The following is a 26,265-nucleotide window of genomic DNA, read 5'->3' as shown; positions in this document are numbered from 1 at the left end:
GAAGAGCCGTAATTTTGGGGTGGCCCCACCTTTCAGGATTAGAGGAGCAAGAGGAAGTAGGAATAGTTGAATGAGTGGTCAGAAAAGTAGGATGCAAACGAGCATAAACACGGGCCCAGGAAGCCAAGGTTGAGGAGTTTCAGATAGGCAGAGTAGGATATTGTAAGCATTTTGGGATTTACTATGAGTGACATGGAGAGAACACTGGAAGTTCCTGTTAGGTTTTAATGGTATCTCTCTGGCTGATATGTTGAGAATAGACCTTAGGAGGCAAAGGTAGAAAGAAGCAGGGACTGGTTAGGAGGCTACTGCATTTGGCAAGGCAAGACTCAAAGTCACAGGCAGAGAGAGAACTTCTGCTTCCAACTATGCCTAAGACCCTACTGGACTATCCCCCTGTAGAAACTATTTATAATATAAAACTTGGACGTTATACAAAAAGCAACTACCAGAATATACTGAAAGCAAACAGAAGCAGGCTCATTGGTAGGAAGGGCAGCTTGCTTGGAAGACAGATGAGGAGTTACACAAGAACATTTTCCTTTCCTTGGCATTTAGCTTGAGACTCAGTACAGCCCAGGAGGCAGGCTCCGCAGCAGCAGGGGTGCATATGGAAAACCTCTCCATTTTTCTTATCTGGGGAACCAGAAAAGTGAAGCCAGAAAACTCTGAATGCTTAAGACATTAGGAAATCCCAGAAGGGAAGGCTCCAGAGAGGGGATTTCCCAAACTCTGTTGGCTCACATCTCTGACAGGTCCTGAACCACTCAAAACAGAATTACAGCAGTTCAGTTAACAACAAAGGATCTGAACTGAGACCAGAGCTGTCCCCTAAGAAACAGAGTTTGCAAATAATCCAGCCAAGAAACTTACCTACTAATATAAAGGAAATAACACTCATCGTGGAAAAATAATAGACTCCAAAACCTCCATAACTCATCATTCAAAATGACCAAGACGTGAATCAAAATTACTGACATAGGAAAATCACATTTGGGTTACATTTTCTAGAGCCCGATCCTGAGAGGAATCAGATGTTGAAACAGACAGAAAAGGATTTGAAAGTAACTATGAAAACTATCCTCCATGAAGCAAAATAAAATATGTTTTCAGTGAATGAAAATCTCAGGAGTCAAATAGAAAATCTCAGCAGAAGAAAAGAATCATATGGAAATCCTGCACCTGAAAATTAAAATTTCAGAAAAAAAAATCTCACTGGGTAGATTTAACAGCCAAAGTGCAGAGGGGGAAAAAGTGAACTTGAAGGTAGAGCAAAAGAAATCATCCAAGATGAAAAACAAAGAAAAATGATTTTCAAAAAATGAACAGAGCCTCAGAGACCCACAATATGATATCAAACAATCGAACATACCTATAAATAGAACACCCAGCTGAGAAAAGAAAGAGAATGAAGCAGGAAAAAAAGTTGAATAAAATATTTCCCCAAATTGGATGAAAGACAGAAATTTGCAGGTACAAAATGCTCAATGAATACCAAGTAAAATAAATGCAACAAAGTCCATGCTGAAGTCAAACTGTTGAAAGCCAGATAAAAAGTTTGAATGCATCAAAAAAAAAAAAAAAAAAGGAATATACGCATATTACACACAGGGAGAAGTGCATCTATTCCTGAATGTGATGTAAAACCACACGTGAAGATCCATAAATTGTGCTAGAATGCATTGCATTTGAATCAAGTCATTAGCATTTGTCTCCAGAAAGCCCCTGCTAAGCTCTAAAGAAGCAAACGGCACTGAAATTAATAGGCTCCTTAAAGCACTGAACACTGACACTAATTCAAGTCATTGGAAGCGAATAAATCTTTCTCTTCGACCTCCCAATCCATTTAGATGATGGTATTTATAGTGGCATTAAGAGCATTTTGTTCCTAATATGAGTAGAGGGTAAATTTTATAAATCAGTAAGGAAATCCCATGGAATTAAGTACGATGTGAACAAGGGCTTAACTATCTTCAGGGGAAGATTTTCAGTTTAAACTTGAGTTTAAGACAAAAATCGAGGGAGGGTGGGTGGTAGGGAATCCCAGAAAGAAGCGGCAAGGCCTGTAAGCTGAAAAGACAACAGGTAATGCTACCCTCTGGCAAATAGATGATGATCTATTGCTTACAAAAAGTAAGAGACGTTTAAGCACGAATATTAAGTGCTTATGAATTGCAATGTCATTGTCTATTTTAAAAAGACGAAAATGGAGTCTCTCTTGGCTTTTGTATTAAGCCATGAAATTTTATAAATAGACCTTGGTAATTGGGTACGGCTAAGAACAAAGAAACAAAGGATTTGAGAACACTTAAAACAACCTAGTTTTTAAAGGGTTAGAATCCAAATGGCTATTGTGGCAATGTAGACTGAAATCCATAGAGAACAGGTTTGAGTTTCAGCGCTTGATAGAGTGAAGGATTTCTCCTTTTACAAATACTTAAATAGTTCACCATATTAGAGAAGCAAAGTGGTTTGGAAAAAAAGCTAGGTAAGTAACAACAAATAAAATGCCCCCCTGAGTATACTGGATGTGATCAAGTTCAATGTAATCTGGCACTTGCTCTACTGATTTCCCATCTTGATATGTGAGCCAGACCATATTATTCCCACAAAAATATCTGTAATGTCTAGGCCAAGACATATTAATTCAGTTAGAATCTCAAGAGGAAAAACATACTTTGAGTTGTGATGTGAATTTTTAGAAGAAAAACTTTTTACACAGTATTATATAAGACAGTGATCTCAAGCTGAAAAATTTACGCTAGCATTCTGGATCAGCTTTAATGCAATGCTTGTAAGAATGTTCATATATATTTTGTTCCTTCTTTTGTACATAAAGCACACAATTTCCCATTCTTTGTGTCTCAAGGAGAGTACGTGAGATGTTTACACTTTGGGTAAAATATTTAGAATGCTATATTTTACTATTCATGTGAATGAGCATATATGAGGGGGTTTTATCATTCAGAAAAGAATTTAGAGTAATTCAATTTCTCGTTAATTTAACAATGCAATCTAAATTCCCCATTTACAAAATCAGGATATAATATATTTAAAATTTTAAAATACAGCTTACATTTGGGGCAAAAAAACAAACAAAAAAACAAAACAAAAATAAGGTACCCAGTAAAGATAAGCAGGCTCTTTATGGAGAACATTATAAATGTTACCCAAGATCACGAGAGAAGACCTTACCTAAATGGAAGACATACTGTGCTTCTGAAGAGAAAGATTCAATATTGTAAAGATGGCAATTTCCTCCAAATTGATCTATAAATTCTAGCAGTTCTAATCACAATCCCTACAGGGACTTTCCTAATCCCTGATAAACTGATTCTGAAATGTGGACATAAAGGGCCAAAAATAACCAAGATTCTTCTGATGAACAAACCGAAGGACCTTATTATAAATGTTATAATTAAGAGTATGTGATATCGGTACAGGGATAGATAAGTAAACCGATGGAACCAAGTACAGGCACACAAATTTGGACAGAAATGATGTCACAGGGAGGAGTTGAGGCAATGTATTTTGCATATATATACATACATATGTTTGTATAAAAAGAAATTGGATCCCTAATTGCACCATAAAAAAAATCAACTCCAGATAGATTAAAGGCTTAAAACAAGACACAAAACATGTAAGATTTTAGGAGAAAATATAAGAATATTTTATGACCCTAAAATAGAGAAGAATTTCTTAAGACACAAGAAGCACCAACCATGTGAAAAAAAAGTTTGATAAATTTGACTATATTCCAATTAAGAATTTTTGACACAAAGATCGTGGAGGACAAAAAGCTATAGACTTGGAGAAGGCATCTGTAACCCATAATTGAATGGCATGATTCACTTCCAGAATATAAACAGAACTCCTAAAACTCAATTAGGAATTAAAACACTCTCTAGGGGGAAAATGGGAATAAACAGGAAAAAAAAAAAGACATAAACGGCCAGCAAATAAAATTGGTGCTCATCTACATTGTTAGAGTGAGAAAATGTAAATTAAGACAAGATGATACGATAAAATACCCATGAAATTGGCAACAAAACCTCAAGAGTTGGCTGAAAAGTAGAGCAGATGCACAAATCCTATGATCCAGCAAAACCTGCTCCCAGGTACAGAGCCCAGAGCAGTATTTTTCAAATGGACAATAAGGATCCACTAGTGCTTGTAAAGTAAACATGAATGCGTTGGGGCCAGTTTTTAAAAATGAATTTTAAAATAGAATAGGAAATATAATATCAGTGTGCATTGCATATAGTTAGAATAACTGTTACTAAGTATTGCCTCATGAAATTCTTGTTTGTTACATATTTATAGCATACCATGATACTAAATGTGTTTCTAACTGATGATTATGGTGAAAAAAAATTATCTCCTTTGGATCAGGAGACATATACAAGAATATCTATGGAAGTATTGGTTGTAACAGAAAAAAACAAAGGCAAGCCAAATATCTGTTAATGGTAGAATAGATAAATCCATTGTTGTACATTCATACGAAGTATTACTATGTGAAAATAATGAGCCACAGCTTCAATCAACAACTTCGATGAATCTCAAAAAACCTAATGCACAGTGCAAAATATTAGTCACAGAATATATAAAATATGATTAAATTTACATAAATTTCAAATACAGCTTGCACATGGATGCTCACAGCAGCAGTATTCATAATAGATCAAAAGTAGAAGCAACCCAAATGTCCATCAGTTGCTGAATGCATAAATAGAATGTGGTAGGTCCATATAATAGAATATTATTCAGTAATAAAAAGAAAGAAAGTACAGATACATGCTACAGCATGGGTAAACCTTGAAAACACTATGCTAAGGGATAAAAGACAGTCACAAATCACCACATATTGCGTAATTCCTTTTATGTGAAATGTCTACAACAGGCAAATCAATAGAGACAGAATAGGTTAGTGGTTTCCTAAGGCTAGGGTTGGGAGAGAATGCAGATTGACTGCTAATGAATATGGGATTTCTTTTGGGGGGGCGACGAAAATGTTCCAGAATTAACTGTGGTGATGTCGCATAACTCTGTAAATATAATACAAGCTATTGAATTGCATACTTTAAGTAGGCAAATTGTACGGTATGTGAGAAAAATTCTAATAGAGGCAACACTATGCCTATTAGAGGCATATTTAGGAGGCATATTAGTCAGGGCTATCCAGAGAAACAGAACCAATAGGATGTGCACGTGTGCAGAGGTGTGTGTGGGGGTGAGAGATAGGGGTAGGGAGAGAGAGAGAAGAAGGAGAGACAGAAAGATCGATTTGTTTTAAGGAATTGGCTCATGCAAGTGTAGGGCTGGCAAATCCAAAATATGCAGGGCAGGCTGGAGACTCAGGGAAGAGTTAATGTTTCAGTCTTGAGTCTGAAGGCAGTTTGGAGGCAGAATTCTTTCCTTCTCCAGGAAATCTCAGCCTTGTCTCTTAAGGCCTTCAACTGATTGAACGAGGCCCACCACATTCTGAAACATAATCTGTTTTATTCAAAGTCTACTGATTTAAATGCTAATTGCATCCAAAAAATACCTCACAGCAACAGCTAGACTGCTTTGATCTAAATTTTGGGTACCCACGCCTGACTAAGTTGACACATAAATTTACCATCACAGAAGGTAAAGTTCTAAATAAAATTAAAACACTGATTAATACAAAATGCAGTCTTGTGCTTATCTCTGGGGAGTAGAGCAGAGTATTGTGTCAGGAAGGGACATACCAAGAGCCTCAAAGTTAATGGTCATGTTCTGTTTCTCAAGGTGAGTGCTGGGTATATGGACATTCATTGTATTAGTAGTAAACTATATATTCATATACATGTATATATATTCCATGTTTATTAAATATTTTATATTAAAAGTTTTCTGAGGTTTAGAGTACAAAGGGATAATAATTTGGCTATTTCTGTATACAAACAGCTTCATATATGCAGTCTTAAATAATACTTGGCTTTGTAAATATGAAAAGTCATTAAAAGCAAGTCAGGGTCCCCACAATAGCCCATCTCTTTCTCTAGATATTTGTCCAACATTTGCTATCAACATGGGTATTGAGTCTCACTAATGAGGAATGAGTACAAACCCATATTGAAAATATCCAAGCTGAAAATGCCATATTAAAGTTATCCCAAAATGTTAACAGTGGTTGTGGTGGAATAGTGGATTTAAGTGCTTTTGTTCTTTTTCCATTTCCAACACATTTTTTTATACTGTAGTAAAACAGACTTCAACGAATCATTGAATTTGGAGGCATTGGCATAAAAGGACTAATTATACTTTGTTTGTCATGTCCCTCCTTGCTTCCTTCTATCCCTCCCTCCATTCCTACCTCCTTCCTTCTCCCTTCCCTTCCCTGTGGCAAATGTCAAAGTTTCGTCTATACTCTGGCGTGTATTCAAGAACTACCTAATAGTATTTATAGAAAAATGTTTTTTTCAATTCCAAACAAATGCATACAAATTTAAAATATACTCCTGTATCTCATTTAAGACGACTAGATGGGTCCCTTGAACTGTATTCACTCATTCGTTCCAACATTTATTCCATGCCTTCTATGCCAAGGCACAGGTTCTGGAAACGCACGGATAACTGAGATGTACTGTATGAACAAATAATATAATAACTTGGTATGTGTTATGGTGTTATGACGGAAAAGGTGGATAAGGGAGTGGAGAGAGTTAGGAAATGTCTCCTTAAAGAACTGTCTTTGAACTGAGTATTGAAAATAAGCCAGAAAAGGACAGTGGGCAGAAGGGGATGGAGAGGTTGGAATTTCAGGTAGCTGGAACCACAGAAGCAAGAAGGGTTAGGGTTAGTGTTAGGGTTAGGGGTAAAGGAAACACAAAATTAAAAAAAAAAGCAATTAAGGATAGGAGAAGACTGACTTAGTTTTTGGCTTAAGGGAAAGATGCGGGGAGAGAGTGGAGATAAATGATGGCGAAAAGTCATGGACTAGGAGGGGAGGGGAGGGGATCAGAGACTCTGTCACCAATAGGCACCTGCGAGTCAGGAGTATGTGGGGAGAGATGTTCGAGACCGGGGTGTGGAGGAAGTTCAATAAAGAAGGTGAATTCTTCTGAGGTCGAAAGGGGATCCAAGGAGAGTGGTGAAGGCTTCTAATAGTTGCAGAGAAGGAAGGACAACACTAGTAGAAAGACTACGGGGTAGGGCCGAGGGCAAGCTAGGGTGGGAGGTCATGAACGTGCGTTGGTGTCAATCCAGCGGGCACATCGGGTGAGCAAAGCCCACACAGTCCCACAAAGAAGAAACCCCCGATTTCATTGCTGGCTTCCCTGTGTTATCCTCAAGAACTAATATCCTTTAGCAGTGGAGCCTCCTAATTTTATTTTACGTGCTAAGTGTGTTCTCTCTCCTTCTCTTCTTTATATCTCTTGTCCTCCAACAGGTATGGATTTTTCCCTCTCTTTGTTAGCTTAGGTCATTAGAAAGAAGAAAACCATCCAAGCGAATCTCCTCTTTCACATGCCATCCCATCAGGAAGCTCAGGATCCAGGGTTGTCAGGCAGGATGGGGCTTCGGAACGTTGACCCACAAGGGACTTTTCCTTTAATTTCAATGGTTCGATCTCGCTGTAAAATTCGCCAAGTCTTCAAACTTGGTGTGAGCCAAGGTCTACTCAGTCAAGAATGAACTTCGGGAGAAATTAAGTGTATAACTAAATGCAAACATGCTGCCTTTGTGGAAATCAAAAAATTGTTTATCATAATGAATAGTTGGGTGACTTTCCATTTTAGAACTCTACCCATTTAGTCAATAGGTGCATTATGAAAAACTGGATACATTGCATCACTGTGAAGGACTTTAGACTGCGGTTTGCAAAAGCAGAATAAATTTTCTTGGAGTGGTACCCTTATGTACACACACACACACACACACACACACACACACACACACGCCCATTGGCAGACAGGGCCACACCTCACAGCTCTGAGGGAAGCCACAGACCTCAGCTGTACAAGCTGAGCCTGGACTGGAGGAACTTTCCGCAGGACCCAGTACAAACAGCCCACAGACACGACTGTCTGCGAGCCTGAGCCCCGGGCGAGCGCTGGCGTTGGCAGGTACGCGGTGCGCCCCCGCTCCAGGGCCTGGGCGGTGCAGCGGCGGCGGGAGGGTCCGGGGCTGCGGAGGTCGGTGCCAGTGTGCGCGCGCCCCCGGCCGGGCAAGCCGCATCCCGGGTCCGCCCCTCGCAGCCCGCCTCGGGCGTCCTCGGGCAGCCCCGCTCGGCGCTCGCGGCGGGTCCTCCCGCCGGCCCCAAGCCCTGAACATGGCTGCGCGCCCCGCCGCCACCCTCGCCTGCTCACTGCTGCTCTTCTGGGCTCTGCTCCGCGGCGGCTGCCCGGCGCGCTTTACCGCCGAGCGGGACTCGGAGGACGACGAAGAGGAGGCGAGGGTTTTCCCCGAGTCACCCCTGCAGAGACCCACGGTGCTGGTGGCCGTCCTGGCCCGCAACGCCGCGCACACGCTGCCTCACTTCCTCGGCTGCCTGGAGCGGCTGGACTACCCCAAGAGCAGGATGGCCATCTGGTGAGCCGGCAGGGACCCCGGGCCGCGGCGGCGGGCGGAGACCTGGGTGGGGGCTTCACTCCGCCGCTGCGGGGCTAGGGAAGCGTGGAGCGCACACCCCCTCGCTGCCTGCGCGGGTCCTGCGCGGGTGGCGCGGTCCGGTTGCGGAAGGACGCGCTGGTTTGTGTACGCGTGGGTTGCTCACCGGGATAACCGGCCTCCCTGAGCTCCTGGTGGGCTGTGTGGATGTGGGCGGCCTCGTCGCTCTCCCGGACGCGCGCCTGGGGAGGAGACCCCAAAAGAGTGCTAGCTTCTCCCCCTTTCAACTCGGGAGGTGTCCTCAATTCCCCACCTCATACTCCTCGCCCTGGGATGAGGGGATAAAGGTGCCGGTCGCCGCTTACTCCTCCAGACGCGACATGAAACGCAACTGCAGCTCGCAAGTGGGGCTCTGGAATGACTGGGGTGGCCGGTGAAGAGTGTGCCGCCCTGGCTCCCCGGTGCCCGGCTCCTGCTCCCCACCCTGAAGCTGGGGGGAAATGGCTCCTGGTTCTCGGGGACGCGGGGGACGAAGAGGGGATCTGGATCCAGACTTTGAGGCGAGGGGGGACCTGCCGTGTCATCCCAAGCACGCCAGCCCCGTGGGTCCTGTCCCCTCTGAGCGCTCCAGGCTGTCCCCGTCTGTGCACCCTCTGGGGACGCATTCCCGCCGTAGATAGAAACGGCCCAGGGCGGTCTTGGGTACTGCGTCCTGGGAACAGAGCCGCTCTCAAGAAGGCAAACAGCCAAATTTTGTTGCCCTTAGGGATAGAGCCCTGGGCCTGGTTCCTGGGTTTGCTGCGGGGAGGGCCAGGGCGTCAGTGGGGTTGGCTGCCCTCCCCAACTTGAGAAGTCCGTCCAGCCCCGCAGCTTTATAAACGCAGGTATCATTGGGCAAGAAGTTGGTGGCCAGGTGACCCGCCCGGGGGTCTGTGGAGGAGGACGTGGACATGGGCTAGGGAGATAGGCAGCCAGGTACGTGCACAGAAGGACTTTCCCCAGGAAGACAGAGCCCAGGTCACTCCGGAGCAGTTTCTATCTCGTGTTGAGAAAGGGAGCTGTCCGCCCGACAAGACTTATCCTTAAAGCAACGTTTGGGCAGAAAAAGAAGGATGGATAAAGCAGTAGCTGGAGTTGGCAGCCTGACTGTACCTGGTGGGAGAGGTGCAGAGGTGAGAAAGCAAACATGAGATATAGTGCAGCACTGTGCTATACACTGCTTTACTATATACGCTGCTATACGTGACCGCTGCCACGGAGAAGGGCACGCATGCGATGTGGAAAGTGGGAATGCTGGTGCAGCCAGGTTTTAAAGCAGAAGGAAGGATTTTTTTTTTTTAACCACTTAAACACCAAAAGAACATTCCTCAAATGTCAGTTCTTAGATTTTTTTTTTTCCCCCAAAAGAGATGTTTTACCCTATGGTTTTGGTCTGTAAGCATTGCTTAAAGAACATTACGATAGTTACTACAGGAGGTTAGTGAGGGGTGAAGCAGGGAGTAGGTACAGGGTTTGCTACCTACACAGGCATTAATGTCCAGACATTACCTCTTTTATCATACACTAACCTTGTAAAAGAGATACTATGATCCTTATTTTACAAACAAAAATACTGAGCTCAACAACTTGCTTCATGTTACAGAATTAATAAATGGTCAAAACTGGAATTTGAACCCATTTGTCCCTAAACACTGTCCTTAAACGGTAGTGGTGGGAACATGACATCAGTAAGACTTATATAAACCTAGAAGCTACAAATTAGGAGACTTGAGTTGTTTGTTACTAGCATGAAACGCGGTTTGGGGACAGTTGCTTGGGAGCCATAGACATCAGTTTCCTCATCAGTAACATGAGGCTATTGGAATAAATGTGAAATCTGATTTTCAAGAATACTTTCTGGCTCTTGAATTCGTAGATTTTACGATGTGCCCAGAATCAACCAGCAATGACTGTATATACTAGGTGCCCTGGATGCTCCAGGTTCTATGGACACGGGTTCAGTTTAGGTGGGTAATATTCTAATTCTGCATATACCTTTGGGACCTATGCACCCTACCCTCATTTGTGGAACTGCACCTTGTTCTTTATGGCCAGTATTGAAGAGGTAAGGACAAAATCCAAGGCTTGGGTAAGGCCTTGGGCAACCCGTGCATTAGCCAGTAAAATCCCTTCTTTGAGTTCTGGCTTACAAACCTTGCATCATTTATTAGGTAATACCCCAAACGGCAGTTTTTAAATAGTCCTTTACAGCTCTCAAAGTACTTTCATCAACTGTTTCATCTCATTTAATCCTCACTCACTACCATTCTGTAAAGAAATAAAGCTATCTCCATTTCATAGAAGACATTCTGTCTAAAGCAACTGACTTACTCCAGATACATTTATTGGTTAATTTCACAAATGGTTGATGACAGGAGCTCACAGTTCTTCTAAGCACTTTACATTCATGTTCTGGTTTGATCTCCATCATAACCCTATCAGGTATAGACTGTATTTATACCCTTTTATAGATGAGAAAACGGGCACAGAGAGGTTGTACAAGCATATGTCCCTAATGACCTTCTTTGGCGAGAACCAGGCATGGTGCCAGGTTTGGGCCGAGAAAAGTTGAATAAGATGTGGCTGCTCACAGACAAATATGGCTTTTTTTTTTTCCCCCTGAGCAGTGTAAGGTGATCTGAATGGCACTTACAGGAATTGGGGGAGCGACAAAGGACTTCTAAATCAGATTGGGGCAGTTGTGTGGTCATGGAAAGCTTCTTGAGGAGGTGACACTTAGTTTGAACTCAGTTTTGAAGGACAAGTAGGAATCCACTAAAACCTGGGGGGAAAGAAGGGTTCTAGAAAAAGGAAACAGGAGGACAAAAATCATAAAATAAAATAAAGGACATTCACCAGAGTTTCCCGTCAGGGGAGACAAAGTGGGTGGCAGGTCTACTGACTACAAATCTCTGAATTCGTTGCACTGTACCACTGCAGCTGCTGACTTTGAGACTGGCCCTAGGGGAGTATTTGGCTGGGAAGGTATAACTCTCCAGGAGGAGGTGGTACCTCAGTTTAGGATGCTATAACTTTGATGGGCTTCTGCTAGTTGTTTACCTCTAGTCTGTCAGTCCCAAGCTCTACTCAACATTCTGAGATGCCAGGCTGGTTAGTATCCACTCAGCAAAGATGGTTGTGAGCTACCCAGAACCTTACAAAACAGAACCCTGCTGAACACAGAGCCTGGGTGCCAGCTTCCCCTTCATCTTTTCTCAGGAGCTCTGTGCAGACTCACTCTTCTCTCTCATTGGCTGACCTCTAAGCGTGGCTAGAGGAGCATCTGATAAGACTTCTTTCCTGTATGGGTAATTGAGAGGCTTGGCTCCTGGATCACGTTCAGACTTCCCAGTGATAAGATTTTTTCTTTCTCACTTAAATTTCTGGACCAGGTCTGCACTGCACAGACAGGTGAAATGAGTATCAACGAATTGACCTGAAAACTGTTGCTTTCAGAAAATGAGTGCAGCAATCTCAGCATCAAGTTTGTTCAGAGTAGGTTGAATTAAGGGAAGCTTATCATTTTAGAGATGCTTTGTACCAGCAACAAGGAAAACTTGTCACATTTACCCATCCGATCTCAAAACCCCACCAAACTGTTTTCCTTCAACTATCACGCAGCTTTGTGATGTGGAACCAGGGAAGATATTCCTTGTGTTCCAAGTAAAGCCTGCACTGAGTTCATGGGACTCACTGCCGTGCCGAGACGAAGGAAACTGTGAAGCATTGTGACATGCGGCAGTGCACAGCCGCGGGTTCTCTTTAATTCAGTGGAGCCACGAACAGTGGCCTTAGCAACAGAAGGAAGGCTGATCTCATCCCCCTTCCCAAACCTATGATTAAGGGGAGCGGGGCCAAGTACTATGATAGTGAAACATGGAGCAGGGCCCAAGGAAAAAACATGTGACTCAAAAGATACATTCAGTTTGCTTTTGGAGAGCCTGTGGAAAGACGGTTGGGATACACAAGGTCTGTGTACTCACAAGGTAGCAACTGCCATCTCATTACAGAATGATTTGGGCATTTCATTTGGTCGAGTTTTAAAAAGTCCTATACTACATTGGGGACCATTGTACGCCTTCCTAAATAAAGAGGTGAAAGTCTATTGATAAAAACATTAACAATGATAAGCCGCTACTTGTTCTGGGTACTGATTCCAGCCTTCTGTGCGCTACTCATCTGTGCCGTGTTTGGGGATTAGCTTGGATTTATCTCCACATTTTCAACCAGTAACATTTAGGTGAATGTTTAATTAGATATGCAAATATATGTGTGTTTATAAAATGTTCCAATCTACCATTCAGGATAGCTTTCAGCAGCAGCAGTGAGAATGATGTCACCTTTTATCATTACAATCTTGACATTGAATGTGTATGTTATTCCTTTGGAGAGAAACTTCAGCTCATGGCTGAAAAAGCAGATGATACGTCAGTCTCCTTCTCTCCATTACTCTGTTTTCCTCCCCTTTCTCCCTTCTGTTCCTTATTTCCCGCCTGGTGGTTTAGTTCTGAGGAGGGTGTCTGCAAGCTTAGGGTCAGATGGACTAGGGTTCCAATCTCCTGTGTGATTGTGGATGCATCTGCCTCTGCATGCAGCTTCCTCGTCTGGAAATGATGAATGACAGCTACTTCAAAGATTTATTATAACAGCAAATGAGATAATGTATGAACAGTATCTTTTACGTAAATGCTACTAACTAGTTGCTATTTCCTATCCATATTTTCCTTTTGTCCCATCTCTTTTACCTCTATCTTCCCAAATGAAGATTTCAGTATATCTATATAATGTTTCAAAGGAACTCTTTTTTCTTCCTTCCAACAAAATCTGATCAGCATGATGAAAGCTAACATTTATGGAGGTGCTGTTCTAAACGCTTTGGTGTGGTAACTGACTTGCTCCTGACAATATCCCTAGGTGAGACGTGCCGTTACACGCCTCACTTTACACAAAAGGAAACTAAGGCACAGAGAATTTAAATAACTTCCCTGAGGTCACAAGGCCAGTGCATATTGGAGCCAGGATGTGACCCAGGCAGTTAATGTCACAGACGGAGTAGAGAGGGTTTGTTTAAGATTAAGAAAGGACCAATTAGTTCTAGTTTTTGCTTCTGTCAGTTGACCCAACTTAGGAAGGTAAGAGTGCCAGTGTTTCTTTCACACAAGAATGGCCCTTCTGCTTGCATGATGTAACGGACTCAGAGGTTCCCTTCCGCTGTCTTGATAATTTTGTCACTTTCTAGTTACTAAGCTCAAGTTACTGTGGACATAACCCTCATCACTGTTCTGCTTTCTATGTTGGTCGATTTCATAGGAACAGAACAAGATTCAAGGTGGGTTGTATACACACATGCAGGTGACCTGCTGTGCTCACAGCACCTAGCAACAGAAAGAAGCATTATCAAGTATTGTTAGTGGCAAATGAATAAAGCAGCATCATTCATCCACATGGTGGCTGCAGCACTTGGGGTTCATACTGGCAAAACTAAAAACATCAGGTTCTGTTCAACCTTTTTCATTAGCGGTCTTAGATGTGGTTGACCCCCAAACTGAACTTTCTTCCAAATGATTGGAGAAAACGATCTATCCTTCCCCCACTCCCCAATTTCAAAACATGATTGGCCCTCAGCGTTATATATTTCCTTTGGGTAAAAACTGAAGCGACGAATATTTGTCACCGAGCCCACCGTTCTAGTTATGACAGATTGTCTGCAGGGTTAGAAAGAATGCCCCCAAATTGCCCTGGTTCTGTTTTATTAATTCATGACCATGGATGGGAAAAGTAAAGCACAGTTCAAGGATTTCACCTTCATATATAGTGAATAAGTGTCTGGATGAGATAACAGATTTCTAGATTTTAAATCCTATGTGTGTGGCTGTTTTAGTGTTGATTGTGTTCTAACAACTGTCACCCATGGTGGAAAGGGGCATGCCAGTCATTCTAAGCAGGGTTTGGTTTTACAGATTTATCTTCAGCTCCTGTCTCCAGGTGAGTCCACCACCGAGTTTCTTGGTGACTCCAGGTCTCCCTCGGCTGTCTCTGGTGGCCGTCGGAATGAACAGTGAAGGCTTTGTGACCAGGAAGGCTGCTGGTTATGCCGCAGTTCTTTTTCCAACACTTAAACGTACACATGGGTCACATCATTGTGTGGCTCTGTCTTCACGTCTATGGCACAGTACAGTAGGGCATTCTAAGGCTCAGATAGGGCCATACTAGGACTCTCACAAGGCTTGTTTCTGCACATTTCTTCCAATAATATACAGTACAATTAAAGTCGGAAGGAAAGTGAGTCGCCTACAGTATGGTTGTTAGGCCTCTTCTATTCTCCAGTTGCCATATTATGAAGCGCTTTCACTGTGTGTGTTTAAATCATAGTTACTATTCATCAGGAATTACAAAGCGTGTATGGTGTATGTCCTGACGTTTTTATTCTCAGTGGAGTGACTTGCTCATTTAATTGCACTTAGGTTGTTCAGCACATCAAAAATGGCTGATCTGAAAATATTTTAAATCTCTTAGGGTCCATGTGGAGTTATTTAATAGCGATTTAAGTAATTTAAAAACTTGCTTCCCTGACTTTATCTTTTTAAAATTGAAACAATAACACACACCCACAGTAGAAATTCAAGCAGCATGCATGGGAGTATGGTCAAAAGTAAGCCTCCCTTCTGCCCCGTACCACCTGCCAGAGGCAACCAGTGTTAACACTTTCTTGTGCATTCTTCTAGAAACTTTCTATGAATATACCTGCATCTAATGCTCACCAAGATATGAGCGTTTTATTCAGCCGGCTCTGCAGAAGGGGGATGTTTTGAAAGCACCCTCTCTATCCCAGGTTCTAACAACGCTGCCAGCCACCGACACTCGTGCCCCGCTTCACACGACACCTGTGTCCAGGTGGTGACTCTGAGCCCCTCCCTGATCACACTCATCCTGCTCTCTTGTGCCTATGTCTCTGGCCTCCAGAAAATCTGGTCCTAAGCTCATCAAAAAATAAATAAATAAATAAATAATGAAGTGTCCTATGCCTCCAAAAAGTTCACTTATTATAAATACGTAACTGGATAACTTTTCACTAACTGAGCAAGCCCGGATAAGCAGCCCTGCCTCTCCAGGCCTGCACTTGTACACAGCCATGACTGTTATGGCTGAGTAGCTGCTGTCCCCTGCACTTTCTCCAGACAGTTGTGTTCCCATCAGCCCACTCTCTGTGCACAATCCAACTCAGAGGCTGGCCTGGCCCCTGGTGGCGTTTCGGTTGGGTGGTGACCCTTACACCCTCATCAGGCCCATCTGGAGCCCTGAGGGCCCCGAGATGAGAGTAGTAACTGCTTTCCAGAACCAGCAGGCTTGGCAAGCTGCCAGCAAGAGAACTAGAGGTTAAGGAATCAGGATCCTATTACGTTTCCCTCACCTCTCCATTCTGCTGGTAGGAAAGTTGTATGTTAATGTTCATAAAAGTGAAAAAAAAATACAAAAGGATCTCATTATAGGTAATAATTGAAAAGCCGTGCAAAATAAAAATAAAAAATGTGGCTGTAATTAATCCCTGGGACTTGCTGCCGTTCAGATTGTGGCTGTGGCATCGGCCAAGTCTCTTGCATGAATTAAACCTTAAGAGTTGACGGGAGGGCATGTATTTTCCTCTTTGGGAGCAGCATACGAAAATCATATCAGACTTAGACTTCCAATCTAGCTTCGTGACACCTGCCAGGGCTGAACGTAAGACTTGGTAACACGTTTCATTTAATTGAGGTCATTATTATTGTCATTGTTTGGCAAATTCAGTAGGCCTGAGGCCTGTCGCTGACTTGATGGTTTAGCTGATGACATTTTTGTTCCTCTGCAAATACGATGCAAACTACCCCCTCTAGTGTTTTCTGATTAATGTGTCAAGACCCTTAGAAGATGTGCATTTCAGAAACATAAATGATCACATCCGTAATGATCGTGGGCTCTGTGCTCCTGAGAATGGGACCAGGCCACGGCTGCTGAAGCACTCCCATGAGTACCTGGTTTCATTGATAAATTGGCTGTGTTGTAAGAATTCTTTACCTTCTAGGTTGAATCACTTCAAAGTCTATTGAGGCACGAGAGAGTAGGTTCCTTAAATGGATCTTTCTCCATTTTGTCTGTTGCCGTGGTCTGAATGTGTCCCCCCACCAAATTCATATATTGGCATCCTAACCCCCAAAGATGATGATGGTATTAGGAGGTGGGGGCTTTGGGAGGGTTCCACCTACATGAGTGGGATTGGTGCCTTTCAAAAGAGGCTCGAGAGAGATGCCCTCACCGCTTCCTCCCTGTAAGGAGGACACAGCAAGAAGTCTGCAACCCAGAAGATGGTTTTCACCAGACCCTGACCATTCAGGCGCCCTGATCTTGGACTTCCAGCTTCCAGAACTGTGGGAAGCAAATGTCTATTGTTTATAAGCCACCCAGTCTGTGGCATTTGTTCCAGTTGTTGGAACAGATTAAGGCAGTTGTCAAGCCCATGAAAAGCATGAAGGTAGCCCAAAGTGCCCACATTTTAGACAACAGGGAAGTAGAACGCTTTCTTTCCAGCCCCTTTTTCCGTCTGAGAATGATTATATATGTTTTAGAGGTGCGGAGGATATGGGGTTATAGCAAGCGTCCTATTCTCACAGCACAAGAGATGAGCCTGAGAAAGGGGAATGTCTGGAGGCACGTTGATTGGCATCCTTCTGAAACGTCATGTTAAGGGAGAAATGGCTGTTTTTCAGGGTCTTGGGAAAGGTAGAATTTTCTGGAGACTAGCGGTTGAACGTAAATTCCTGGGCTATCTGTGAGAAATGTGGTTGTGGACAACTGGGATTGTGGCATTTCCAACACGGGGTTTCTTGCTGGACTGCTGGGCTGCTTTTCAGTTTCTTGGTTTCCAGCCAGCCCCAGAATCTGTCCAAGCTCCACACACCGCAGTGATTATGGTTTAGACCCGCCAAGATAGTGGAAAGTTGCTGCCAAGTGGAATCAGGGTTTTTCATGTCATTGCTGCACCATTGAACAGTAATGGTGTATGCAGCTCCCGTGTTGCCATTTTCCTTCTGCTGGAAGCTGGTTGGGGGAGGGGAAGAGCATTCAGACAGCCGGACTGTGTCTCCCATTTCAGAAGGATTTTATTGAAACAGCCAGCATCCTAAAATATTTTAGAAAATTATATGTCTCCTCTCTGCCTTTCCTCAGTCTTGTTAGCCTTTGTGATTTACTGGGCACATTGATTTCCACCCTAGAAAATTCACTTTGGTGTGATAAACTACAAATTTCTAAAGCAATGGACTAAAACATGGTATGTACATCCTTTTACTTATTTGGCCATCTCAGATTGTCTATGTGGATAAATCCAGGCAATCATGTTGAAATTAGTCGTTCAGGTGGCCTAAAAGTGACTCCCGTCCATTCGTCGAGTTCATTGGCCTTAAGTGGACATGACCCTTGTCACTGTTCTGCGCACCTCTTGGTTTAAGGCTGCTGGACTTTGACGAGTGGTTCCTAAATCCTGGCTCAGGAGCCTCACAACACCTAGGACATATATTACTTGCTTAGATTTCTGGGCCTCGTTTCAGCCACGTTCAGTCAGATGGCCCATGGGAGGGGCCTGGGAATCTGGTCTTAAAACACGTACACAGGTAATTGGATTCCCCTCTGGGTTTGGGAACTGCAAGAGATGGGCTCCCAGAAGGCACCGTGAGGAACAGGGGACCCTCCTGGGAGGACTGAAGGCTATGCGTGCCTCTACAGTACAGTCCATGAGATTTTCAGAGCTTGGCAGAGGCATGGAATCTTCTAAACTCCAGGTTCCAAATGCTTAAACCATCCAGAAGGCCAAAGAGTTTTCTCATCGAGTAAAGTAGTGAGGTACAGGGTTACAAAGGAGAGGCTATGCCAGGCAGACATTATTTGTGTTTGTTATTCAGTGAAACACATATGCCCTCCCTTCTTCCAACAGTGGCTATTTTAAAAAAAAAGATTTTTTTTTAAGATGGTACCCCAAACTGCTTTGGGATGAAACACCTTGCACTGGGGCTCGGTATAAAATGACACTCCCTCAAACCTTTTTCTTTGCTCAGTGTATCTCACATCATGAGCTCATTACGCATTAGGTTTTAGAGAAGGAAAGATAGCTATTAATGAGCATCTCTTAATAGAGGGGAGGGAAATCAAACCAGTGCATTTCCTTGAGATAAACAGTAGTCATTTAAACCACTTTGGTCCTCATATTTCCTAATCTTCGTCCCTTTGTTATTTGTATTTAACTTTCCTACCTTTGATTTTCTCTTTGACGTGCCATTAAAAACCCCTCCCCTCATTTGTGAAAAATATAAACAATCTATTATATTAGTCTGCTTGTAGTAGTTGGCATGTCAGCCCTAATTAGATAATATTGCAAAGTCCCTAAGTCTGTCATCTTCACTAGTTATGACATCAAAACTTTTTGGAAATTCATACTGTCCCGGTCCGCTATACAAAGGATTGTTCTGAATTTGTCGCTGCTGTCCTACATTGATACAGTAGTGTTATTATAATCTCACCTACAGGCAGCCTTCTCGAGGGCCGATCACAACTCAATTGCTAAATGTTGTACCTTTCCACACGCTGGTTTGATTGTGTCCTTATGGTGACAGGTCTTTCAAAAATCCCACAGTGAAGGTTCTCCAGTTTATGCCTCCATTTTCCTTTTTAGTCTTTTGCTTCTCAAGAAAATGTGAGTGATACTCTTTAGCTTAGTGCATCCTGCCAAGAAAGAAAAAGTCACCTGGGGAGGAAGGTGAGGGCTGGCTGGTGCACCCCGGTCTCCAGGACAATTGCTTCTAACCCAAAGCAGACTGTCCATGTTTCCGCCAGTATGCAACAGTCCTCGTTTGGTCATTTGTGTTGTCTGATGAAAGGCGGGGAGGAATTACTCATGCCGTGTCACTTAGTCTCTCTGGGCCTCAGTCTCCTCTTCTGTAATCTAAGGGAGATACGCTAGAGTTGTGGTTTTCAAATGTGACTGCTTATTAGGACCATTTGATGAGGTTTTGGAAAAGACCGATGCCTGGACCCCACCCCCGGGCCATTTAAGTCTGAATTTCTGGCGTAGGGCCAGGGCAAATGACATATTTTGAAACCTTCCCAGGGAGGGGTAATGTACAGCCAGGCTTGAGAACCTTTTGATGAGATGTCCTCTGGGGTCTCTTCCGATCTGGCGTTAGTACCCCCTTCGTGGAAGTGACCGTAAATGAAGAACCTTCATGAACCATAATAACTCTGCATGACTGATGTTTCCCGGACCCTCAGCACACCTTTAGAGCTTTGGGAATGGCCTAAAAGTAAAGTCTAAGTTTTCTCGGAAGCTCATTGTGTTGCATGCACCCTGTTGTAAACTGTGCCCGAAGGTGTTCACTCAGTGTTGTCTCCTGCTGAAGGCATGTGCTACCCCATGACCAAACTGCCAAGGGTTGTGGCAGGAAGAGGGCTGGCCTTGCAGGGGCACACACTGGAACTTCTCATGAAGGGGGTGTGTGCTCCAGGTACAGAAGCCGCGGTGGCCTAGGGCTTGCTTTCTGTGGCGCACAGATGCTGCCACTTGGCTAAGGGAGCTGTGTGTGCCAAGGCTTCTAAGCACATCTAGCCAGGCTCGGGCGCTCCAGATTCCTTCCCGCACTGTGTGTTTTGGTGTGTTGCCCAGCTTTGCTTTTAGGCATCTGTTTCCTACTGGTGCAGGGCCTCTAATCATCTCTGGGTATTGAGTTTCTGATGTTACTTTTTTAATGGCTTTGGATTTTAGCTTCTTTTGTTTCTCGATTTGCATACACAGTGCTGCCTTTGTCCTGTGGTCTTGACACAGCTTCAAAGCCTTGACTGGGCATTAAAGACCCACTGGCTCCTCATTTCTTAGGCATCAGATTGCAGCAATGCCAGCAGGTGACTGAAGGTTACAGCTCCACTTCTGGGCCAGCGTTTGTCTCCCAAAGAAGACGAGATTCTGCCAAGTCCCCTCTGATAATGGTCCTGAATCTTAATAACGTTTCCTAGGGTCCGTGCAAATACTGGTGAACTAAAGGGGTACGACTGGCATTTGTGTGAAGAGGAAGGGACAATAACTCACTAATACTTACTGATCTGCCCCCACCCCATGAAAGGCAGATTATCAAGTGTCTTTCTGGGAAGCATGGAAGCCCCAGGCCCACTGGCCAGTGCTGATGTGGGCACGGTGGGGTCCACACCCCCATTTTCCCATGGGTCTAACAAAATAAAGGCAGTAATTGAACATTCCATTTTCCATGCATTGATTGTCTGTGTTTTGGATATACAAAGGCCGGTTTTTGATAACAGGTCTCTTTGGTCCAATCACCCAGCATACACCCTTGAGCTGTGTCTCTCTCTGCTGCCCAGTAGTTGTGAGGTTAGACAATGTGGATTAATTTTTATCTCAGTTCAGGAAAAAAAACTGGAAGATATTCAGCAACATTCCACATAGGGCATTCCAGGGCCAGTTTTATCTGGTTTCTTAGCTGTTTGCTCTTTCGTGTCATCTATGCTATGTACCACCGTATTTTCAGATTTTCTTGAATTCTCTGCTTTGTCTGGGTCTCCTCATCTATACACGTTGGCTGCTCTTTAAAGACTTTTCTATCCAAAGCATGCCATGTATTTGCAGTTCCGTCACTCATACCATGTAAAATGAAACAACTTACTCCATTGCCTCATTATTTGAGATGGCAGTTGGGCCTTCGTTTCTTTCGTTGTGCTTAGATATAACTTCTTCAGTCGTTTTGACTTAGCCATGTCTCATATCCTCGCTCAATAGACTGATGGCTCATATCTATATAAAATTATTTGCCCTTTGTGATAGTTAATTTTATGTGTCACCTTTGCTGGGCCATGGTGCCTGGATATGTGGCCAAACATCATTCCTGATGCTTCTGTGAAGGTGTTTTTAGATTAGATTTACATTTAAATTGGTGGACTTTGAGTAAAGCCAATTGCCTTCCATAATATGGGTGGGCCTCATAATCAGTTGAAGGCCTGAGTAGAACAAAAGACTGACCTCCTCTAGCAAGAGAGGGGAATTGTGCCATCAGACTGCCTGTGGTCTTGATCTGCAATACTGACTCCTCCCTGAGTCTCTAGCCTGCTGACCCACCCTACGAACTTTGAACTTGCCAACCTCCGTAATTGCATGAGCCAATGGGCCAATCAATTTCTTTAAAATCTCTCTCTCTCTCTCTCCCTCCCCCACCACCTCTAATATAATCTCTAACTTGAAAGAAAATACCATCTCTTTCATGAACAACAGCAGCCAAAAGAATATCATGAACAACATCATCTGAGATGAGAAGATAAAGAACCCAGAGAATTATGTCAGAAAAGATAGTTCCAGATCTGTAAACTGGGAAAACCATTGCTGTCAAGGCTTGAGAAGGAATATTTGCCTCATGAGTATGCATATTGCAGGTCTTTTGTTAGATCTGACTTTTCTCGTGCATGCAGAATAAATGAGTGCAAGGTCCCCCTTTCTTTGAAAACGCAAAAATAGGAGTTTGACATTTGCCACTAGGATGGGAAACAGTGTATGTGTTTGTTCTTTGCAAAAGCTGCAGTCCAGCCTGCAAGCCTGTGTATTTTGCTCAGTCCCCTGAGTGAAGAAAGTAGCTTACATGGGCACTTTGGGGGTTAGGAGAACCTGGCAGTTGGAAGTCAAGTTTCACCAGGCTAATGGGTTATTGCACCACAGTGAAAGCCCCCTTGCCCCAACCCCACCCCACCGAGGGAGAGGCTTCACTTCACAGTGGTGTCATTATACATACCGGAGACATGCTAAAGATTGGTCTATGCTGACCTCCAGGGGCCAGGAGCATGCGTGCCTGTGATAGGTGGGCGGGCCATGTCCTTCCTTGCCAATGCTTTTAGTGTCAGAGCAGAAGAAAAGCTTGGGAAGTGGAGCTATGGGAGACAGAACCACGCTCTCCTGATTTTGATTTGTAGGCTACCCACAGAAAGATAACATTACAAAGGCAATAATATTCTTTTTCAAAGAGTGTTTCCACTGGTGACTCTGACTTACATTTGGGGTTCAGCCTCGAAAATCGAACTCTTGCTTTTCTGAGCCACAACCAGTAAATAACAAAGCAAACCCTACCACTGGAGCAGTGTTATCTCAGGAATGCGCTGCTCGGTGGCCCTCTCTCTGATCCTGGCTGTTCAGTGATACTCTCAAGCTGTTAGCTGGCTGCCTCCTTTCCCTACGAACTAGCACCAACTGCACTGAGTTTCTGAAGTAAGACTCTTGTAGGATGGATGCCTTAGTAACACTGGGACACAGGCACAGCAGCATAAAATGCTCTAGTGAGTTTTAATTCTGATATAACAGTGAATGTGATTTAAGGGACTGGGAGTCAAACCGTTTCAGCCCTAAAAACAGAGTGGACTTTGAAGCTTTTCCTGTCTTCTGCGTAACAAGGTGTCTGAGATTTGATGCTGTGTTCCCTGATCTGCATTTCAGCTGTCAAGTTTTAGATAATAAATTACGTTGGCATTCTGTTCCTGTGAGCTAGAAAGCTAATAGTTTCCCTAAATGGAACACTGCATCTTTTTGAAGTCAAAGGAGCAGAGGATAAATAAACCATAAGCTATGTTTTACCTTCTATAGAGACTGAAAAAAGTACACATTTCTTCTTAGTGACAGAATTCAATGAAAAGAATCAACATCATTTCCCCTTAGATTTTCTTTTTTTGAGTTCTTATTCTAATCAAATTTCACTACTTTTATTAACATCATGGATTTGGCTCCCTTCTCTTTTTTTCCAGTTCTTTCCTTTTTATCTTTTCCAAGGGGGCATTTTTCTAGGTTGGTTTTGGTTAATTTATTGATGGATTTATTTATTTATTGTTAGAGGATTGGCAACACTGTAAACTCAGGTGTCCTATCTGAAATAATTAGGAAAAGCTATTTTTCACAGCACCTTATAAAAAAATGGTTATGACTTTAAAAAATCCGGACAGGTAATTCTTATTTTCAGCCTCTGAAAAAAAAATATTTGCCTTCCTTGGCCTTTGATCCCTGACAAGACCAAGGTTACGCATGACTGCAATCTGTAGTTAATTTCACCCTGGGTGGTAAAATAACACACTATGGCTTCCAGACCCCAAACAATCAGCTGTTAACAAGTGAGGTCATTTTTGGTAGAAGAATCCTACGAATCGTTGTCTCAAAAGAGACCTGGGCTGCAGATTCTGTCTGGGGGCCTGCTTCCAAATACTTGTCCAAACTCCTCCCAGCTGAGCTTGACCTTGGGCACTGTCTCACTTTTACATTTCAAAGAGCTTGAGGGCTGCACATGCCCAACTGAGCACAGAGTAAAACAAAACCAGTCACCTGTCGTTAAACAAAAAGTGAAAGTGAAAACAGTAGTCGTTTTATGATTCTTTTCATTGAATTCTGTCACTAAGAAGAGGTGTACTTTTTTCAGTCTCCATAGAAAAGTAGAAAATGTTATTTCTTTAAAAGTGTTTTAAGTATTGAAGTAATGGGTAAATATATGAGGTTGCATGGATGTTTTCTTTCCTAATCTCAAAGACCTGCTCTTTAAAAAGCAACCTGTAAACAGCTGCATGGAAACCGACCTGCACAATGGCCCCCAATGACCCCCAATGACCCCCAATGACCCTTGCCTCCTAGTGTTCACCCTTTCCATAGTCTCCTCCCAGGCTGAATCACGTGAACAGTAGAACAGGTGGAAGTGAGAGTGTGTGACTTCCGAGGCCAGATCATAGATGGCATTGCATTTTTTGCGGTGATCTCATGGGTTGCTTGCCCTGGGAGATGTCCCCTGTGCCATAAGGACATTGAAATAGTCCCAAGGAGAAGGTGCATGTGGAGAGGAACTATGGTCTGCAAGCCAGCACCGACTTGCTGCTGTGTGAGTGAGCCACCTAGGAAGTGGACCTTCCAGCCCAGTCAAGCTTTCAGATGACATCTCAGTACAACCTCACGAGAGACTTCAAGCAAGAATGTTGTAAACACCTGAGCAACACAATCTAAGAACACGATACAAGTAAATGTCATTATTTGAGGTGCTGGGGGTACAAGTATAGACTGCCCCCATGGAGCTTATGTTGTACAGTGTTGGGAGAAGGTGATGGTAAACAAGTAAACACATAAACTGGATGATTTAAAAAGATACGTGCTAAAGAGGAAGCAAAACAGGATGTTGGGGTAGAGCTTTGATGGGAAAATACTTCATATACAAGGTGGTCAGAGAAGGGTGTTTTGAGAAGGCGATATTTGAGCCAAGCCCTGAATGATGACAAGGGGAGGGCTGGAGGAGAGAAGGGGAACCAGTTCGGTTCCTAAGTCAGGGAAAAGCTTTGCTTGTTGGAAGAAAGCAAAGAAGGATGGTACGTTCGTCTACTTTGGACCTAACTAAGATTTGCCATCTGAATGGCTCTCCATTCTTCTCTGGGCTATTTCTTAGAGGAAATACGGTCAGTTTTCCTTATCATCAACAAGAGTATATGTTTTTAATTCTTATCAATCTGTGTACCTATACAATTGAACCCCCACCAGTTAATGAAAATAAATATTATTGGTGCTATTAACCTTTGAGTATCGTGAAAGGTGAATAAACTCAAGAGTCAGCAAATTCCCTGCTTTAGCATCCTCTGCATCCTGATTTCACAGCGGAACATTCTCCAAAGACTGTTTTTCTCTGTTGTCATCAAGGGCCATGCCATGACTAACAGGACTCAGAGGGACAGCACTCATAAAAAATTAAAGTGCTTTGCTTGAAAAATCACAAAATAAAACCAACCCAAACATACAGCCTCAACAATAAATGAAGACATTCTACAGAGCCATCCAAGGAATCTAACAAACAAGTGAGCACGGACATCATCAGATCTGCCTCTATTTCTCACCCAACGCACAGGTGAGGAGCGTCGAAAGGACATTCTACACTTGCCGATGCATCACTGAGGTTTAGGCGAATTATTTGCTGGACTTGAACTTGTTTTCCTTAGGCATAAAGCAAACATTTGCAAAAATTCAGATCGCTGTTTTAGATCCTCTTCTCCCTCTACCCATAGCAGTCATGTGAACACAGCCTTCTTTTGATGTCCCTGGTCCCTCGTTGACATTACAGCACATGTCATCTTGATTGAAAAGAACGTTTCTCAGATTGGCTCTGGGCTAACAGAGCAATTCGTTTTGGGTTTGCTTCAGTTTGTACTTAATATCTGAGTTTCCACTGTGGAGCATTATACCCCTAAAAACTCTTCTATCGTTTTCAATCGTTTGAGGCTTTGAATTCTTTATCTCCTAAAACAGGAATGAGACCACCAAACATAAAGAATGTGAATTCAAAACAATCTGCTTCAGCTGAATATTTATTTTCTTTTAAATCTTCTACTTTGTCAATGAATGTAACTAAGCACTTTGTGAGGCCCAACTACAGGCAAAGGGTACTGATTACGGATTTAAAAAGTAAAATCTTGTCAATCAATATTCGAGTTATGTTTCCTGAAGAAAAGCCATTAGTTCTTTCCTGGGGAAAAGTCTCAATGAGTAATTATTTCAGACCAGTGAGCTCATAGCTGTCTGCTTGGCAAAGCTCAGTTCTGGTTTCTTCATGAAAAATAAGACAA

General features: G+C 43.2%; 1 protein-coding gene across 2 annotated transcripts in view; it reads left to right on the top strand.

Annotated features, from left to right (window-relative positions):
* Nucleotides 1–7,967: 7,967 nt before the first annotated feature.
* Nucleotides 7,968–26,265, top strand: part of COLGALT2 (collagen beta(1-O)galactosyltransferase 2) — an 87,800-nt gene continuing 69,502 nt past the window's right edge. Inside the window, exon 1 of one of the 2 annotated variants that reach the window (XM_019739235.2) lies at nucleotides 7,968–8,099. Coding sequence is in view for 1 of the 2 variants with exons in the window: in XM_019739073.2 (XP_019594632.2) it covers nucleotides 8,306–8,565 (260 nt within the window). In the remaining variant the exon portion in view is untranslated. Of the gene's footprint in view, nucleotides 8,566–26,265 lie in introns of both variants that reach the window. The other variant, XM_019739073.2, reaches the window with a different exon arrangement.

Source organism: Rhinolophus sinicus, linkage group LG17 (genome assembly GCF_036562045.2).
Source record: "Rhinolophus sinicus isolate RSC01 linkage group LG17, ASM3656204v1, whole genome shotgun sequence".
NCBI lineage: Eukaryota > Metazoa > Chordata > Mammalia > Chiroptera > Rhinolophidae > Rhinolophus > Rhinolophus sinicus.
Note: the sequence above shows the minus strand (reverse complement) of the source record. Positions and strands in the feature narration are given on the sequence as shown.